The sequence below is a fragment of the Pelodiscus sinensis genome, chromosome 27, assembly GCF_049634645.1.
Source record: "Pelodiscus sinensis isolate JC-2024 chromosome 27, ASM4963464v1, whole genome shotgun sequence".
Lineage (NCBI taxonomy): Eukaryota > Metazoa > Chordata > Testudines > Trionychidae > Pelodiscus > Pelodiscus sinensis.
In genome coordinates this window covers 16,736,317-16,756,779 of record NC_134737.1, presented here as the reverse complement: position 1 = coordinate 16,756,779, position 20,463 = coordinate 16,736,317, and the positions used below count along the sequence as shown (strand labels likewise).

At 45.6% G+C, this 20,463-nt stretch overlaps 1 protein-coding gene across 1 annotated transcript; it reads left to right on the top strand.

The window, feature by feature from the left end:
- The first annotated feature begins 922 nt into the window (after positions 1 to 922).
- TIMM17A (translocase of inner mitochondrial membrane 17A) lies at positions 923 to 19,485 on the top strand. Its single transcript, XM_075910302.1, has 6 exons — positions 923 to 1,078; positions 2,872 to 2,971; positions 9,735 to 9,798; positions 13,306 to 13,434; positions 16,770 to 16,880; positions 18,060 to 19,485. The coding sequence occupies exons 1-6, from the start codon at positions 981 to 983 to the stop codon at positions 18,128 to 18,130; spliced, it is 573 nt and encodes a 190-aa protein (XP_075766417.1). The 5' UTR covers positions 923 to 980; the 3' UTR covers positions 18,131 to 19,485.
- The last annotated feature ends 978 nt before the right edge of the window (positions 19,486 to 20,463 follow it).

The following is a 20,463-nucleotide window of genomic DNA, read 5'->3' as shown; positions in this document are numbered from 1 at the left end:
GCGTTCTTCAATGTAAATAGGGCTTCTTCGAAAGAGAGCATCCAGACTCACTGGATGCTTTCTTTCGAAAAAGCAAGCCGCTTTTTCGAAAGTTCAACGTGCAGTCTAGACGCTCTCTTTCGAAAGAGGCTTGCAGTCTAGACATAGCCCAGGTGGGTAGTTGAGGTTTATAAATGCTTGGTAGAGATCCTGAAGTTTCTGGTCTCTGTCTGTGGGATTAGAGCAGATGCAGTTGTATTGAAGGGCTTGGCTACAGACGATGGATCGTGTGGTGTGTTCTGGATGGGAGCTGGATGCATGTAGGTAACTGTATGAGTCGGTGGGTTTTCTGTAGAGGGTGGTATCTAATTTACCACTGGTGATTTGACTGTGGTGTCCAGGAAGTGGATCTCTCGTGTGGAACGGTCCAGGCTGAGGTTGATGGGCTGTAGCTTGTGAAAGTCTCTGTGGAATATCTCCAGTGTTGCTTGGCCATGGGTCCAGATCACGTGATGTAACTTTGTAGCTGTATTGTAACAGAGATCAATGGCTCCCACACCGGGCAGCACCGAGCCATTCGTCTCGTTTGCAGCGGTGCAATTAGTGCAATTAGTGTTTCAATTCCTTACTTTGAGTTAATTCGGGGAGCGCCGATCCCCGACGCTGCTTTCCCCGAGCAGCTGATTGCCTTGCTCGTGCTAGAAACTCGCCTCTGCGGGGCTCCAGCGCCCCGGCGCTTTGCAGCCCGCTGGCCGGGGGGGGGCCGCCCTCGCCCGTTTGAAACGCAGGGAGGGGCCCTGCTGCAGCAGGACAGGAGCCCGCGCCCCGCCCCGCCCGTGCGAGCCACGTGGCCGGCCCTAGCGGGGGGAGGGGCGCGGCGGGTAACGCCCAACCGCCGCGGAGCGGATGGGGGAGGGGTTCAGGTGGCTTGGGGTCAAGGGCGCGTCCCGCGCGCCCCGCCCTGCCCGGACGCCATTGGCCGGCGCGCCGGGCAGCAGCCAATGCGGTGGCCTTGCGTCCGGGAGCGTGACCTGCCGTCACGTGACGCGCTCAGTTTGCCGGTTGTGCACGAGATGGAGGAGTACGCGCGCGAGCCCTGGTGAGTCTGGGGCGCGCGGCGGCCGTTGGGGGGGGCGCGAGCCGGGGAGTCCCGCTGAGGGCCCGGGCTGGCTCCCTGCCTGGGCGCGTGGTAGCCTCGAGCGGGGCCCGCAGTGACCCGGCCGCCTGGCGCGAACCCTGGACCCGTGACACGCAGCGCGGACGGGAACACACACGCGCGAATCGCGAGTGGAGGAAACGGGCTCGGCCGCCGTGGGGCTCGTAGAGCAGCGGGGGCGGGAGCAGGCGCGGTACGGGGGCTGCTCTGGCCGGTCTCCGCTGCAGTGCTGCTCCCGGCCACGCGGAGAGGTAAATCGGTGCCACTGTCCCGGGTTCTGCAGAACCCCCCCCGGCCAGCGAGCAGCGAGCCAGCTTCAGGAAGAACAGCCAGCTGCAGCCATGGGGAAGGGTCCAATCCTGGCCTTCAGGCATCCCTCTGCACTGAGGGCACCTCTCTGGGGGAGGGAGGTCGAGTCATTAGGGAGGGACCCGTAGTAGTTGGTCTTTAGCTGAGTTTGCAGTGACTAGCAGAAGTGCACGGTGACTTGCCTATCTGGCACAAAGGTTAACATTAAAAAAAATGTTTTATAAGATTAATGGAGATTGCCTGTCTCCTAGAACTGGAAGGGACCTTGAAGGGTCATTGAGTCCAGGCCCCTGCCTTCACAGCAGAACCAAGTACCATCCCTGACAAACCTTTGCTTCCACAAGGATTGAACTCACAACCCTGGGTTTAGCAGGCCAGGGCTCAAACCACTGAGCTATCCCTCCCCCCCAAGGTTGCAGATCTTCTCTACTCTTCTGTGTAGTGCTGGGGAAGACCTGATTGTGGTACAGGTACATACCAATGACATAAGGACAAATAGGAGAGAGGTTGTAAAGGCCGAATTTAGGCAACTAGGTAAGAGATTGAAGTCTAGTATCTCTGTGGCAGCATTCTCTGACATTAGGACAGAGGCATCCCTTCGGATGATGCTCAATCAGTGGAGTTTCTCTGTGTCCTAAAGTGATTATGTAAAATTGTTAGAAGTCTAAATAATAAGATGGATGCTTTGTATTAGATGAGGATATTGATATCATAGGCATCACAGAAACTTGATGGAATGAGGACAGTCAATGGGACATTGTATTTTGTTCCCTGGTATTACTATCAGGTTGTGCTGGTAGGGAGTGGCACTGTATGTATAAGAAAGCATAGAATCAAATGAAGTAAAAATTGTAACTGAGCCCAAATACCATAAATTATGTATAATAACTTAATGCGTGACTGTGCAGAGAACCTTAGAACTTGGTAAGTATTTTGGGAGAGCGTAGGTACATAAAGTTAATGTGTAATCGACAGGGGTGTAAAAGGTTAACAGGAAAGCCGGTAGGGGCTGGAGCAGCTCCCCACCCATTCTGGACAGAGGGCTGCTCTAGCCCCACTGGGCCCACTGCAGGCAGGGGTTTCTCTGGCTGGTCAAAGCAGCCCCTCTTTGCAGTGGGCCTGACTTCTCTGCTACAGGTTCACACTATGGATCCCTACCTTGCAGAGCTACCTGCAGATCTCACAACAAAGTCTCCCTAGAAGTGGGGCCACCTGCCCCTGCCCGCCCTGCTCCCAGGGAAGTTTTGCTGCAAGCTCTGCAGTATAAAGAGTCTTCAGTGCATGTAACCGCTAAGATTTTTAGCGGTTACGTGGTTACCTTTTAAAACCACTTGTTACATCCCTAGTAATTGGAAAGTTCTGATAGTTTTCTTATTCTTTATCCTTGATTTCAGCACTTTATATTTCTGTTTGTTTTTCCTCTTTAGCCCCTGGCGGATAGTGGATGACTGTGGTGGTGCCTTCACAATGGGAGTCATAGGTGGTGGCATCTTCCAAGCTATCAAAGGGTTCAGAAATTCCCCAGTGGTGAGTAAAATAATTTGTTGTAGATAAGCTAATATAGTAGCTTTGCTTCCAATAGTGAAACATATAGGAGTGACCTAAGAAGAGGAAATACCCATAAGGTTCTCTTCATGATAACTTGTCCCCAGTCTTCGTATTGAGAGACAGTATTTATCCCCTGCAGGAGAGATTGCAGACCAGGAGAATAAACCTGCTCCATCTCCCATGATCCACATAAAGTATGGGTCCATCTGTATAGAAGCCTTGCTGCCTTCTGCATGCTCCCTATGGCTTCTATGACCGGTGGCAGCCCTAGGGAAACCTTTTTAAGGGACATCTTCCTGCTGGGGTATCCTGCCTAGGGTTGCAGTGCCATTTAGAATTTGCTCAGCTCCCCATCCTTCATTAGCCACATTAAGTGGTGCTGTGACCCCTGGCACCAAGTCACAAGCAGGGTCAAACCTAGTGGAACCAGAGCTTTTGCTGAGGGGTGAGGGTGGGACAGGCCCAAAGCCCCCTCTCCACACTGGGCCAGGATTAGGGTTGCAATGCCAGGCATATATGTAATGAAGGGTTGCAAAAAGACCCACATATTTGGGAACATTGGATTAGGACACTCACCTAATAGGGGGGCAAAACCCACTTCATATTCCTTCTCAACAAGTGTTGGGAGTTGTATCCTTGATTTCCTCCTTGTCTTGGGTGAGTACTCTACTGGGCCCAAAGTTACGAGATAGCTCCTCCTTCCCCTTCGCGCCCGTTCTCCTCAATCCTTCCAGCTATTTCGTAAGGAGTTAGGCATGCAAGTTAGGCGGAGGAGCACCTATGTTCCCCTAGTTTGTGATTTGCACTCGAGCTTAGAGTGTGAGGTAGTAGTTTGCATACCCTGACATAGAAATTTAGGCATCTAAGGAACTTTTACTGCAAAATCTTCTATTCCATGTGGGCTTAGGCATGCGGCTAAGAGGGGCATTTCTGAGTATCAGTTGCCCCTAAATTAGGGAGTTAGGTGTCTAATTCTCTTTGTGAGTGACTCTGACCCATAAGCGTTCTGTTTAGGGTAAGCTATAAACATAGTAGTGGCCATAGTTGGTTAAGCCAATGGTCTGTCTAGCCCAGTATACTATTTTCCAACAGTGGTCAATGCCAGATGCTTCACAGGGAATGTCTGTTCTGTTCAGTCATTAAGTGATCCATTCCCTGTTGTCCACTCCCAGCTTCTGGCAAACACAGGCTAAGGGCACCCAGAGCAAGCTGTTGCATCCCTGACCATCCCGGCTAACAGCCAGTGATGGACCAAGAACTTCTCTAGGATTTTTTCTTTTAATTCTGTCATAATTTTGGTCTTCACAATATACCCTGGCAGTGAGTTCCATATGCTGTTGTACGTATATTGCATGAAGTATTTTTTTTGTCAGTTTTAAACCTGCCTACAAATTTCATTTGGTGACCCCTAGTTCTTGTGTTGTAAGAAGGTGTATTTACTTTCTACACCAGTCAAGATTCTATAGACCTCTGTCATATCCCCTTTCAGTCATCTCTTACCAAGATGAAAAATCCCAGTCTTTTTAATCCCCCCCTCCTATGAGAGCTGTTTCACGTCCCTAATCATATTTGTTACTCATTGCTATCTGTATCTCTCCTTTTTTGAGATGAAGCATCCGTATCTTCACCAAGATGTGACTCATAGACTTTAAGGTCAAAAGGGACCATTATGATCATCTAGTCTGACCCCCTGCACAGTGCAGGCCACAGAATCTCACCCACCCCTCTTAGAATAATCCTCTCACCTATGTCTCAGATATTGAAGCCTTCAAATACTTGAAGGCCCCATGATGCAGAGAATCCTCCAGCTGTGATCTGTGCCCCATGCTACAGAGGAAGGTGAAAAACCTCCAGGGTCTCTGCCAATCTACCCTGGAGGAAAATTCCTTCCCGACGCCAGATATGGCGATCAGCTAAACCCCGAGCATGTGGGCAAGACTCACCAGCCAGATACCCAGAAAGTTCTCTATAGTAACTCCTATCATCCCTCCATTGACCTATTTCCCATTGATAATAAATGGTCAATTAGTTACCAAGATCATGTTCTCAAACCATCCCCTTATCATAGAACTGGAAGAGACATCAGAAGGTCATCAAGTCCAGCCCCCTGCTCTAGGCAGGACCAATCCCATCTAAATCAACCCGGCCAGGGCTTTGTCAAGCCGGGACTTAAACACCTCTAGGGATGGAGACTCCACTACTTCCCTAGGTAACCCATTCCAGTGCTTCACTACCCTCCTAGTGAAATACTTTTTCCTAATATCCAACCTGGACCTCTCCCACCACAACTTGAGACCATTGCTCCTTGTTCTGCCATCTGTCACTACTGAGAACAGCCTCTCTCCATCCTCTTTGGAACCTCCCTTCAGGAAGTTGAAGGCTGCTATCATATCCCCCCTCACTCTTCGCTTCTCCAGACTAAACAGACCCAACTCCCTCAGCCTCTCTTCATAGGTCATGTGCTCCAGCCCCCTAATCATTTTGGTTGCCCTCCGCTGGACCCTCTCCAATGCGTCCACATCCTTTTTGTAGTGGGGGGCCCAGAACTGGACACAATACTCCAGCTGTGGCCTCACCAAAGCCGAATAAAGGGGAATAATGACATCTCTGGATCTGCTGGCAATGCTCCTCTTAATGCAGCCTAATATGCCATTAGCCTTCTTGGCTACAAGGGCACACTGTTGACTCATATCCAGCTTCTCATCCACTGTAACCCTCAGGTCCTTTTCTGCAGAACTACTACTTAACTGGTTGGTCCCCAGCTTGTAGCTATGCTTGGGATTCTTCCGTCCCAAGTGCAGAACTCTACACTTGTCCTTGTTGAACCTCATCAGATTTCTTGTGGCCCAATCCTCCAGTTTGTCTAAGTCACTCTGGATCCTATCTTTGCCCTTGAGCGTATCGACCTCTCCCCCCAGCTTAGTGTCATCCGCAAACTTGCTGAGAGTGCAATCCATCCCCCTCATCCAGATCATTAATAAAGATATTGAACAAAACCGGTCCTAGAACCGAACCTTGGGGCGCTCTGCTAGAAACCGACCGCCATCCTGACATGGAGCCATTGATCACTATCTGCTGGGCCCGGCCTTCTGGCCATCTTTCTATCCATCTTACCGTCCATTTATCCAATCCACATTCCCTTAACTTGCTGGCAAGAATATTGTGGGAGACCGTATCAAAAGCCTTGCTAAAGTCAAGGTATATAACATCCACTGACTTCCCCATGTCCACCGAGCCAGTTACCTCATCATAGAAGCTAATCAGATTGGTCAGGCAGGACTTGCCCTTTGTGAATCCATGCTGACTATTCCTAATCACTTTCCTCTCATCCAAGTGCCTCAAAATGGATTCCTTAAGGATCCCTTCCATGATTTTTCCAGGAACCGAGGTAAGACTGACCGGCCTATAGTTCCCTGGATCGTCCTTCTTCCCTTTTATGAAGATGGGCACTATATTTGCCTTTTTCCAGTCATCTGGGATTTCTCCCGATCTCCACGTCTTTTCAAAGATAATAGCCAAAGGCTCCTCAATGACATTTTCCAACTCCTTCCGTACCCTCGGATGCACTAAGTCCGGACCCATGGATTTATGTACGTTTAGGTTTTCTAAATAGTTCCTAACCTGTTCTTTACCCACCAAGGGCTGTCCATCTTCATCCTATCTTGCGTCACTTAGCGCAGAAGTCCAGGAGCTGACCTTGTCCATGAATACAGAGGCAAAGAAAGCATTGAGTACTTCAGCTTTCCCCACATCATCTGTCACTAGGTTACCTCCTTCATCCAGTAGGGGCCGCACACCCTCTCTGATCACTTTCTTCTTGTTAACATGCCTGTAGAAACCTTTCTTGTTAGCCTTCACATCCTTAGCCAGTCGGAATTCCATTTGCGCTTTTGCCTTCCTGATAACCCCCCGGCATTCTCGAGCTATACCTTTAAACTCCTCCCTGGTCATTTGTCCAGGTTTCCACTTTTTGTAAGCTTCCTTTTTGTGCTTAAGTTCACCAAGGATTTCCCCTGTAAGCCAATCCGGTCTCCTACCATGTTTGCCTCTCTTGCTATGCTTCGGGATGGTTTCTTTCTGTGCCTTCACTAAGGCTTCTTTAAAATACTGCCAGCTGTCCTGGACTCCTTTCCCCTTCATGTTAGCATCCCATGGGATTCTGCCCATCAGATCTCTGAGGGAGTCAAAATCTGCTTTTCTGAAGTCCAAGGTGTGTATTTTACTACTCTCTTTTCTTCCTTTGGTCAGGATCCTGAAATCTACCATCTCATGATCACTGCTTCCCAGGTTGTCACCCACCTCCACTTCCCCTATTAGTTCCTCCCTGTTTGTGAGCAGCAGGTCAAGCTGCGCACGGCCCCTGGTCGGATCCTTCAGCACTTGTGTCAAGAAGTTATCCCCAACATTCTCCAAAAACTTCCTGGATTGCCTGTGTACTGCCGTTTAGGGTTTCCCAGCAGATGTCAGGGTGATTAAAGTCCCCCACGAGAACCAGGGCGTGCGATCTGGCAGCTTCGCTCAGTTGTCCAAAGAAAACCTCATCCACCTGATTTGGTGGCGTGTAGCAGACACCAACCACAACATCACTGCTGTTGTTTGCTCCTTTAAACTTAACCCATAGACTCTCAACAGGTAGCTCTTCGCAGTCTGTTTTGGACTTAACTCTCCTGAGTAATTCTGTATCATCTGCAAGTTTTGCCACCTCACTGTTTACAACCTTTTCCAGATCATTCATGAATATGTTGAACAGTGCTTCGCAGACTCTTGGGAGACATCATTTATTTGCCCCTCTCTACTCTGGAAGTGTTACTGATCTTTAAAGTTGAGTTCCTCTCTCTTCTGTGTGGGTGCACAAGTAACCTATTATCTAAAAAAGCGCTTTAGGTTAGTGATGGGCAACCTAGGCTAGTGAGTGGGCCACATGACTGGCCCTTCTTCATCTCATTGAGCTGGAAGATTATCATAACCAAGATGGCCTCCCAGAGTAAGGTAGTTTTGCTAACTGCACATATGTACAGACAATTTGCAGGGTGTGCCAATTGAACCATAGCAGTGATTTGATTTAGTGCAGAGGGAGCGTACAGCGCTCGCAGTCAGTGTTGTGTGCCATCAGCATGCATTTCACTTCACATGCCCTTGCTTTAAGTGCATTTAACTTTAGGGAAAGAAACCTATGTGGAAGCTAGCAACTCTTCACATGGGTAAGTTAACAAAACGGCTCCACATAAAGCACCAATGGGTTGCCCATCGCTCAGGCCACAGGTTGCCCATCAGTGCTCTAGCTATTTTTTTTAAAAAGAGTTTAACATAGTTTCATTTGCAACACCTTTTGAGATCTATCAATTGTGGGGATAAAACCATATTTAAAAAAAAATTTTTTTCTACAGTGTTGCCGTGAGAATTATACCCAAAAGTGAGGAAAACGGGTTGATTATATAAGAGAAAAAAAGTTTTTTTAGAGATTATCTGTTGACAAGCCTCCACTCTTTCATTGGTTCTCTGCATGTATATTTTGTGAAGCAATTTGGGATCATTCAGGAGAAGAGGAGCTGCAGTAGAACCACAGGGTTACAAACACTTTGGAAATGGAGATTGTTTGTTGCTCTGAAAAAAAACAAACCCAATATGGTTGTTCTTTCAAAAGTTTGTAACTGATGTTGACTTAATAGAGCTTTGAAACTTCACTGTGCAGAGGAAAATAATGCTTTCTCTTTATTTTTTTAGTAGTTTCCATTTAGCACAGTACTGTAGTGTTTGCTTTTGTTGTTGTTGACTATTGCTGCCTCATTTTGTTCTAAATTCAAATGAAGTATGTGGTAAAATGATCAGTTTGTAACTCGGTTGTTTGTAATGCTGCGGTTATGCTGTATGTAAATGTAAGATACTATCATGTCATGTTTATTTTGTATGTGGTAGAAACATTACTTAGTGTCTTAGGGTACGTCTAGACTACATGCCTCTGTCACCAGAGGCATGTAGATTAGGTTACCAGCATAGGAAAATGAAGCGGCGATTTAAATAATCGCCGCTTCATTTAAATTTACATGGCTGCCGCGCTGAGCCGATCAGCTGTTTGTCGGCTCAGTGCGGTAGTCTGGACGCACGGGTGTTGACATCAAAGGCATTTGTCCACCACCCAGGTAAATCTCATCCCAGGAGGCATACCTGGGTGGTCAACAAATGCCTTTGATGTCGACACCCGTGCGTCCAGACTACCGCACTGAGCCGACAAACAGCTGATCGGCTCAGCGCGGCAGCCATGTAAATTTAAATGAAGCGGCGATTATTTAAATCGCCGCTTCATTTTCCTATGCTGGTAACCTAATCTACATGCCTCTGGCGACAGAGGCATGTAGTCTAGACGTACCCTTAGTTTTAAAAAAAAGAAAAGAAAAAAATAAGTGGTCCAGCAATTAGACTTCACATCCATACCAAAAAAGATATAGAACTAATTTGTATAGTTTACAGGTGTTATAATTACATGCTAAATGCTATTTGAAATTAAAAATATTAGAAAGCATTGATAACTGTATGGATTAAAAACAATTCCACTTCATTGGTTGATGTAAAATATAGTCTGAAATGGACAGGTTTTTATAATTTCCTGACAGATTTATAATGAAAGAGCTTCCAGATGCTTAGTAATAACTATAATTGGATATGAAGGGGTGCAGTTTAATTAGCTGTAAAACTTAGTGTTTAGTTTTGTTTCATTCTGATTGTCCTCTTTGGTTTATTTTAGGGTGTAAATCACCGGCTGCGGGGAAGTTTGACAGCTATTAAAACAAGAGCACCACAATTAGGAGGTAATTGCAGTTCTGTATGCTCATTATTCTTAAGCCTTTTCTCCAGAGGATTTCAAGGGAAATGAATAGTTCAGGGATTCAGAACTTTTCACCTCTAAGGACTAGATCTACAGAAATATTTAACTGCTACTTGAGGCACTTAAGTCAAAAATGTAAAACTCCCACTCAGTTGCTGTCCAACCCTTCAGGTGCCTATGTTTCTTCCAGTAATATGCCTGTCCACCTGAGACCCAATTCACACCTAAGCCCCAGTGAGATTTACAGACTAGGTGTTTGCCCATCTATGTGCCTGTTGGGCCTGATCCAGTAGGAGTGCTTGGAGGCCACCTTAGAGCAAGTCTACTGGACTTGGCCAGAGAGATGGTGAGGGTATTCCTCAAGGGTATGTGAGAGTGAGGTTCAAGTCCCTATTCCAATGAATGCTTAATCATTTAGATTGACCAGCTTTAACAGGAATGAGAGGGACCAACCTGTCCCAGGATACCCCACAGTCCAATGATTAAGGTACTCACTTGGGAAGTGAGATACTGAACTTCAAGTCCCTTCTCTCCAGCAGAGCTGGGATTTGAACCTAGGTCTACCATATCTTGGGGTGGATGCACTTACTGCAGAATTATAGAGAATGAGGGGATAGCTGCTGCCACCTTCTTTTCCTTGTTTTTTGCTAGAAAGGCCTGCCTTAGTTTAGGTGCCTAATTCCAAGAGAGGTTTCATGGCTGTGAATCCCTTCATCTGCTTTGCAGTTAGGCACCTAAGTCCCTTTAAACGGCAGGACTTCTGCCACACCCTTTCTTGCCATTCGTTAGTGACTTGGAAAGGATGCTTATAAAATTTGCATATAACACCAAGCTGTGAGGGGCTGGTAGCACTTTGGAGAACATGATTAGAATTCAAAATTTCCTTGACTAATTGGAGAACTGGTCTGAAATAAGAGGTGAAATTCAGTAACAGATACAAAGTACTATCCTACAAATTGGAAAATAAGTGACTAAGTGGTCATACTGCTAAAAAGGATCTGAGGCTTATAGTTTATCATAAATTGAATATAAGTAAACAATGAGACACAGTTGTGAAGTTATCATTCTGGTGTGTTGTAAGTAAGACATAGGGGGGAAATTGATCTGCTCTGTTTAGCACTTGTGAGATGTCACCTGGAATGCTAGTTCTGGCCACCACGCTTTATAAAAGATATGGATAAGTTGGAGAGAGTCTAAAGGAGAGTCATACAAATGATAAATAACTTAGAAAACTGGACTTGAGGTGTGTTTAGTCTTGAGAAAAGAAGACTGAAAGGAAACTGAGTCTTCACATATGTTAAGGGCAGTGATCAATTCTTCATGACCACTGAAGGTAGAACAAGAAGATCTTAATCTGCAGCAAGGGAGAATTAGGTTAAATATTAGGAAAAACTTCCTAACTAGGCGGCTAGCTAAGCATTGGACCAGACTTCCAAGGGAAATTGTGTAATCCCTATCATTGGCTGTTTTTCAAAACAGATTAGATAAACCTCTGTCAGGGATGATCTAGGTTTACTTGGCCCTGCTTCAGTTTGGTAGGCTGGACTAGATGACCCCTGAGGGAGGGCCTGACGAGTCCATTGCAAAGCGTTCGGGGCCCACCCATTCCCCACCACCACCACCACCACCAAGAAGCCCCAGTACCTATCTCCAGCAACAGTGGAGGTAGCGCCGGCTTCCCATGGGGTAGACAGAAGTCCTGCAGATGCCCGCCACTTCCGGGGTTTCAGGAAGTGCGCTGGCTGCTCCCCCTCCCCCAAACAGCCAGCGCAGTACCTGAAAGGCCAGGTCTGTGGCATGCCAGGAATGTCCTTCCCCGGTGGGGGGAGGAGTCCTTGGAGGAGGCACGTGCTGGGGACTCCCTGTTCCCTGCCCCAGCACCCACCAGCACCCTTCCCCAGTATCCTGTCCCCTGCTCCCACCAGCATAGTTGGGGCCACATTAGTGAGACTTGGGGGGTTTTGGAGGAGTGTGGGTAGTTTTTTTTTTTTTTTTTGATCTCACTTATGTGGCCCCAACTGACTTTTCTGTGGGTCAGTGACCCCTGATTCAAAACAGGTTCCCCGCCCTTCTCATAAATAAAGACAATGCAGAAACTTTGTGTTTGACATAATATTTTATTTAAAAATGGAACCTGGCCAACAAACCCCCAACTGGGGCCAAGCACCCATCTGGCTGCAGCAGCATAACACTCCTGTACCGACCCCAAATCTGAGCCTGTCATACACTGTAACCCCCTGTCCTGAGCCTCTCACATCCCCAAACTCCTGCATCCCCACATCCTCAGTCTTCTGCTAAAACACTTCTGCACCATCCACACACTGCAAATCTGTGTCCTGAGCCCATCATACTCCCAACCACCCTGCCCTGAGCTCCTCACGCACCCCAACCCAAACTCCTGCACCCTCACATCCACAAGCCTGTGGCTTGCTCAGCACCCCAACCCTCCACCTGACCCAAAAACTCCCCAGCCTGGATCCCCCCTCCCTGAGCCAGCATCCCCTTCTCCACCTTCTCTTGCATCCAGATTCCCTCCCAGAACTTGCACCTCTCATCTCTTCCCACACCCAAATCCCTCATTCCCACCCTAGAGCCCCCACAACCTGTTTCAACCCAGTGAGGGTATAGCTAGACTACAAGAGTTTTTTCCAGGATACCAGAGGAATCTCGGGAAAAACTCTTCTGCGTCCAGGAACGTGTTTGTTCTTCCGCTTTTTTTAGCGGAAGAGCAAACATGATCTTTCGGCAACCCCTGTATTCCTCATTCCACAAGGAATAAGGGGGCTTCCGAAAGAAGGGGTTTTTCTGACATTTGGCCCAGTCTAGACAGTCCACGTTGGAAAAACCTCTTCCTACAGAAGAATCCAAAAAAAAATGGCAGTGTAGCTGTACCCCCTGAGAGTGTATAAGGGTTGGGGATAGCAAGTGATGGAAAGGAGGAGAACAGAGGGGGTGGGGCTTCAAGGAAGGGGTGGGGTCTTGGGGGAAGGATGGGGAAGATCTTGGATTGTTCTGACGTTAAAAAGTGATCTTGGGCATAAAAAGATTGGAGACCACTGGTCTAGATAATATTTAGCCCTGCCTTGCGTGCTGGGGACTAGACTAGAAGACTTCTTGAGATACCTTCCAGGCCTACAGTTCTATGATGGTTCCAATGGTAGAAGAAGAAAAACTTTTACACTGATGAATTCGTAGTTAAATATTTAAGTTCCTCTGATCACATTAAACCATATTATTAAGATGGAGACTCATTTACAATTACTGATATTTGGGAGGTTTTTTGTTGTCTAGCACAAAATAATGAATATTATCTACTTTATTGGGTGAGTTAGGATACATAGCGTAATGCAATTGTATGTTTTAATCTAATTTTTATGAATTTGGTTGTATTTTAAGGCTCAGAAGTAAGCTTCCTAAAATATTACAACACACAATGTTATCTGTTATCTTTAGTGTTCCTCACTGTGCTTTAATTTTTTCCCCCAAACAGGTAGCTTTGCAGTATGGGGTGGTCTCTTTTCCATGATTGACTGTAGTATGGTGAAAATGAGGGGTAAAGAAGATCCATGGAACTCAATCACAAGTGGTGCCTTAACTGGAGCCATATTAGCCTCTAGAAGTAAGGAACTGCACTCTGCATTGAACAGCATTTATATTTGAAATTATAAATCTCAAATGATCAGACACTTCAGTGATAATCTGATAATCAGACATCTTTTATGAAACTTTGGAACCCCATTTGCTTAAAAAGCAATATTAAAGCTTTTTGTTTTCTGTTTTCAAGAATACTAGGGGGCTGCGCACACTGCTCACCATGCTCGCCAACCCGCCTCTCTCTGGCAGTAGGCAGCCCCGGCTCTCTCCTCCCTCCCTCCCTTCCCCTGGCTGCTGGAGAGGGCCAGGCTTGGCCATAGCATGGGAGCCCCCAGCTCTTCCCCTCCCCACCAGACACTGGGGATGGCCGGGCTGCAGCAGCCCCAGCTCTCTCCCCTCTCCCAGCACCGGGGAGGGAGGAAGCCATGCAGCTGGGGGCGGCGGGACACAGAGCAATATAATTATGTCCAGGGCTCGCCAAGCGGTGGTGTGCCCCGCTCGCCAGCTGTGTGGTTCTGCGAGCTGCGCATGCGCAGATCTGTCTTGTCGAGCCCTGGTTATGTCACTCTGTTGTCCTGCTGGCTGACTAGATGGATATATGTACGAGAGTGAGAGCGAGAACGTTGCATTTATTTTGACTGTTTTATCAATAGTGGCATAACACATTCAAAATGTAGCAAGCCTGAGAGAGAGCTGTGTGAGTCTTGTGGCACCTCAGAGACTAACAGATTGATTTGGGCATTAGCTTTGTGAGTAAAAACCACTTTGTCAGAAGCATGGAGTGGAAATCATGGGGGCTGGGATCCAAAGAAAGGAGTGAGTTATCAAATGTAGGACCAGTGTTAACAAGGCCAGTTCAGTCATAGTGGATGGGGCTAACTTCCAGCAATTGATTTGGTGACTCTGTCTCCTGTTTGGTTTTATGAGAAGCAGTCCCATTCCAGGCACATCCTGTGCTCCTGGCAGAACCAAATCCTGATGTTGCTTTAAGTTCTGATCAGAGGAAGCTGTATACTCAGGATGATAAGCATGTAATTGGTTAATCATGTAGTCAACAACGTTTTTGTTGACTGCACAATTAATCGATAAGGGTTAGCACTGCAAGCACTCAGTCCCATAAGAATGGCCATACTGGGTCAGACCAAAGGTCCATCTAGCCCAGTACCCTGTCTGCCGACAGTGGCCAGTGCCAGGTGCCCCAGAGGGGGTGGACCGAAGCAATTTGTCTCCTGCCATCCTTCTCCAGCGTTTGATAAACAGAGGCCAGGGAGCACCATTCCTTACCCCCTGGCTAATAGCCTTTTATGGACCTATCCTCCATGAATTTATCTAGCTCTTTTTTAAACTCTGTTATAGTCCTAGCCTTCACAGCCTCCTCTGGCAAGGAGTTTCAACCTGTCCCGGCAAGGGCCAGGTCCCAGCAACTACCCCAGCTGCAGCTCTTCACTAAGAGTATTTTAGGAGCTGGCAGGCATCGGATCCTGGGAGCTACCCCTGCTGCAGCTCTGCAATAACATTTAGTGGGGGTAGCTCCTGGGACCTGGCATGAGCCGGGACTGAGCCAGGCTGCCTGCCCACCAGCTCCTGTAGAGCCGTAGCGGTAGTAGCTCCTGGGACCTGGTGTGAGCCAGGCTAACAGCCAGCCCATTAAAAAAATTTACTGGCAAAGCCGTGGGGTGGGAGAGGAGCTGATAGCTGTGTGTTACTGATAGTCAGTCACTTACCAGTTCATTGATTAACCGACTACACTGTTACATCCCTCCTGTATTCTGAATTTGGTGGGCCTTGCACCTACCGTTTAGGAGGGGTCCTTGAACATTATGTGATGTGATATACTCCTTACCTCTGATTCCACTCCGTGCATCTGAAGAAGTGGGTTTTACCCATGCAAGCTTATACCCAAATAAATCTGTTAGTCTTTAAAGTGTCACAAGAATCCTCCATTTTTACATTCAAAATGGTTATTTAAAGATCTTTTTAATGCAGTGGAATAAGGTTTACTTTTTGAGTCGCAATACACCATTTAGGCCCCATTCAGGAAGTATTCTCAAAAGTCCATAAGAACAGCCATGTTGGGTCAGACCTAACATCCATCCAGCCCAGTGTCCTGTCTTCTAACAGTGGCCAGTGCCAGGTGCCCCAGAGGGAATAAACAGAACAGGGAATCATCATGTGATTTGGACTCCCCTGTCATTCATTTCCAGCCTCTGACAGACAGAGGCCAGGGACACTATTCCTACCCATCCTGTCCCACCCATGGGATTTAAACATGTTAATGCTCTCCTGAATAGTTCCATGTGTGAAAATCAGAAGTAAAGCAAAAACTTAGATACAATGAATAGTCTAGCAGCACCTTAAAGACTAACAAAACATGTAGATGGTATCATGAGCTTGCGTGGGTACAGTTAGACCTTTTTGAACAGTGTTTTGTTGAGTATTAATGTTGGCAACACAGTGTAGTTGAAAGGGATTTTGAAGATCTGATTTTGTGGGTGACAAATTAAGCATGGGCAGTATTTTACATATAGTCTACCATGTCTAATATTCATAGTAAAAATTATCTTGAATCCAAATGTTGAATTAAATGTCCATGATGATAATTTGGACTGCCATCTATTAATTGCACCACTGAATCTGGAGACTTGACACTTTAATGAAAAGCGGTGGACTTTGCTCAGTGTGGTTCACCTGCTGGGTGGTGTTCACTGTTCCAGGTAGTGGCACTTAGATGACTTACAGAGAGAGATGAGAGTGAGTTTCCTTTACAGCCTTAGCCGAGAGCCTGCTGGCTTTTAGCTCAAGCTATAGAGGCTCATGCACTAAGCTCCAGAGGTCTGAGGTTTGGTTCTGCCTGTTGGAATTACACATGCTTGAAGTTTTTGATTAGCCACTGCCAGTACTATGAAGAGGCATTGAATAGTGATTAGAGCATGGATGTAGGAGTGAAGATCCTCTCTTTGCCTTCATTTCTCCCTTTGTAAAATGAGAATAACAAAGTTACAGCACCTTACACAATGGAGTCCTGGCCCGTGACTAGGGCTCCTAGCACTATTGCAATACAAGTAATAAATAGTACCCAACTCACTAAGGCATTGTGAAGTGTTTAGAAGTCTGTAGGTGAAAAGTGCTAGAGAAAGGCCAAGTAAAATGACTGTATCCTTAAACAGCATCAGTATCATCTTGTTTCACCAAGGAAAGGTATGTGTGGTACTTCTACTTCTATTTGTAATATTAATGACTGACAAGTCTACTTCGTCACCGGAGTGGTGGTAATTGTATTAAAAGTGATATATAAAATTGCCAGCCCTGTGCAGAACAGGGGTTTGGAAAGCAATGTGCTTTGTATTCTGACCTCTTTAGATGGACCAGTTGCCATGGTTGGGTCAGCTGCTATGGGAGGAATACTGCTAGCTTTGATTGAAGGAGCTGGTATCCTGTTAACAAGATTTGCCTCTACACAATTTCCGAATGGTAGGTGTTCTGCTCTTCAGATTACAGTACTTTTTCCTATAATACTTTCTCAGAATACAAGTGCTCAAGTGTAACATTAAAAATGAGTAGTCCTGTGGCACTTTAGAGCATGTCTACGCTATAGGGGGAAAAAAGTAAAATTAAGATACGTAACTTCAACTATGTCAATTGCACAGGTGAAGTTGAAATAGCTTAATTCAGCTTTTGGCACTGTCTACGCAGCAGGAAGTTGAAGTAAGAGCACTCTTCCTTTTACTTCCCTTACTCCTTGTGAAATGAGGGTTACAGGAGTCAGAGAAAGAAGTCCTCCAGTTTGAAATTATTTCAAAATAACGGCTTGCTGTGTAGACACACACTTCGTTATTTTGAAATAATGCCAGTTATTCCAAAATAACGCTGCTATGTAGATGTACCCTTGGAGACTAAAAAATATATATAGAATCATGAGCTTTTGTGTGTAAAAACCAAGTGTAACAGTTTATGGGGAATGAAACAGCAAAATTCCCTTTTCAAGTATTGAAATACCAGGCATGGTAAGTTCATTTTCTGAGCTCTTTAGGATTCTGTTTTTCATTTTATAGTTGGTTTCCAAATGTGTAGTTATTACATGTATATTTTAAAAAAGCTGCATAAATACTGGAAGAGTGATTTTCTGTTATTACACTCCTCCCCCCAAACTTATCACATTATTCCACCTAAATTCTCAGGTCAGCAGAACAGAACTCTTTACATAAGGACATTTGTAATTAAATTTACCTGGGAATGGTTTTTGACCTCCATATAATAGTCTCTCTTCTGTGATGTGGCTGGTCAGTTTCACCAGGATACTGAATATACAAAAAATGCACATTAATGTTGTTGGCAGTAATAAGATGTGGTGATGCCTCAGAACAATCACTGCGTTTAGTTATGTGGCATACCTAACCCAGTTCACATGTTCATGGATGGGAATAACAGTTGTTGTGCAGGCCTTTTAGCAAAACTTTGGCAAATCTGCATTCATTCTTGAGGGCACAAATTGGGACAGGGGTTTTAATTCTGCAGTGATGGGTTGGCTCACTTCTGTGATGGATTGGAAAGAATACTTTGAAAGTGTATCTTAATATTTTTTGTCATAAATCACTGTCCTACTGAGCTTTCTTTTGCCTGTATTCATTATTTTCTTCTTTTTTTTTACAGGCCCTCAATTTTCAGATGATCCCTCCCAGTTGCAGCCCTCCCCATTTGGAGATTACAGGCAATATCAATGATTACATTATTCTGCTGTTTCGCATTGTACGTGAGAGTTGTCATTTATAAAATGCTGAAGAACAAGATGCAGTATGTTTTAAAACCTTACATTGGAAATGGATGCTGGACCTCTTTTGTACAAACCATGGCAAGAGGACATGTCACACTTTTTCACTGTAAACATAGACAGAACTTTTAGAAGATCATACCTATATTTATTCATCATAGGGTTCCATGGTCACACAGTTGATATGTCTGACATAACACATTAATGCTTAAGCTGAGGACCAAACAGAATGCCGTAATACTTTGGATATGGAATGAAATGAATTTCCTTAGGGACTTCTTTGAAGTGTGGTATTAACCATTATTGTTACCTCCATTAACAATAGAAACGATCTTCTCTCTTCACAGTCAGTATCACATTTAGATCACAATACTGAGCATTTTGGTTTATTTTAAGAAAATTCATTCGTCAACACTCCTGAGGTGAACATTGGAGAGGATGTTGTGTATTGAGCCAATGAAGAGTAATACGTTTTTGGAACTATCTTTTGTGCTGCATAAAGTATTTCTCTCCACACAAATCAATTGTAAGTAAAATATCTAGCTTATAAAAGGTTCCTTTCCAGATTATTTCCTACAAGGCTACTGTGCCTTGATTGCTGACCACCTGAAACCTTCCTTAGTGTTTAAATGCTCAAAATACTTTAGAAGAAAAGTTCTCTGCAGATAAGGGTTGTTTGCATTAACTAAAAGTTGCTGATTCCTGAGCTTCAGTTGGGAAGAAGATATTTTTCTTGTTTTTAAACATGGGCCAGGAACTAATTGAAGCAGAACTTGTGACTTGCAGCTTTATAAGGCACAAAAATGTTTGCTTTCCTCCATTGCTCTAAGATGCGATGGTGCATGTTCTAGTGTGAGACCTCAAGTACTTCACTAGTGTATACAGTAGCATAATAAATAATTGACACTTTTGGTGATTCAGTATTTTTGGTTTTGAAACTAGTTCTAATGTTCAAAATGTAGTAGCTTGCACGGTGGGTTTCTTCCTGTCATTAATAGGAATTAGTGAGGCGTGGCTGTATTTTGAACAAGAAAACGAAATAGTGTGTCCATAATGCATATTTTAAATTTTCTTGCCTGTTTGGGAACCTGGGCCTTGAAATGGGTCATTTAAAAGAATTGGAACAATGCTATACTCAAATAAGCGCAGTGTATTGAGTCAGCCATATCTTCTTCCTGGATTGGTACTTGTAAATGATCATGCTTGCTTAACTGGAAAAGAGTGTCAGATCATTACAATGTATCTAAAGATGCTCATGTACAAAATGGAAGTCAGTTTATAATAAATATAATTAGTGCAAATACCACATATGTGCAGTGTGATGTAGTCTGAATTTTAAAATCTTCCTCCTCTTTAACAGAGCTTTGTCAGTGTCATGTGCAAAACACAAAGGATTTATCTTGCTAAAGCAAGGAAGAAATGAAAAGCGTACTGCAAATTCATTCCCACAGTACTGAGAAGTTTTGTGACTGAGGGCATAGCAAAGATGGTTAATGCTTCATGTACCTGCTCATCACAGTGCCCATCACTCCCTGCTGATGGTAGGTGCGGGAGTCCCCCCATCCTTTCTCAGGCAGCATGCCCATGGTGGGCAATAGGCGGCTTAGGACCTCAGCACTAGCATTAGAGAGCAGTTCTTGTACCCACCTGTGCTGAAGGAGAAGCTCCCAGCTGTGAAGAATGACTAAGTAACGGTTCATGAATAAACCCAACCAATGTGGAAGTCCATTGGACTAGAGCTACTCAGCAGGAAGGGGACGAGTGAGGAGGAAATGGAGAGAGCATGGCAGCCAGGCACTGCTGGTGCATGATCAAAAGCAGCCAGATGACGCAGGCTCTGACAAGTAACATGTTATACAATTGATGTAAGGTTGCTGTTTCTAAAGATCTGAAATTGTGTGTGATGGGTTAGCTCACAGAAGTCCCCTTCGTGTTATCCCTCAGTGTGCTGATCATGCCACTGCTGCCCACCTTCCTGCCCTGTCCTGCAGGGGCCAGAAGCTCTGGTCTCCCCCAGCCAAGGCAGAGTTGTGGTTCCTGGCCCCCGCAGATCTCGCAGACACTGAACTAGCTCAGCTCTGGGAGGGCTCAGCCCCCAGGAAATCAACCCCCCAAAGAGACCAAAACCCCAAACAAATCCATCTTCCTCCATGTAAAAGGCTTACGCTGAACAAACTCATAAGGCCCACCTTCTCTTTCACAAAGTAAGCAGCCTCTTAGCTTGGGACCAGTCCTCCCCCCATTCACTCTTAGATGTTTCCAGCAGGAGTGAAACAGCTTGTGGGG

Excerpts from the sequence above, each read along its gene's own strand:
- TIMM17A (XM_075910302.1), top strand. The coding sequence starts at position 981 with ATGCGGTGGCCTTGCGTCCGGGAGCGTGACCTGCCGTCACGTGACGCG. Across the intron at positions 2,972-9,734 it reads GGTTCAGAAATTCCCCAGTG|GGTGTAAATCACCGGCTGCG; the intron begins GTGAGTAAAATA and ends GGTTTATTTTAG. Across the intron at positions 13,435-16,769 it reads AGCCATATTAGCCTCTAGAA|ATGGACCAGTTGCCATGGTT; the intron begins GTAAGGAACTGC and ends TGACCTCTTTAG.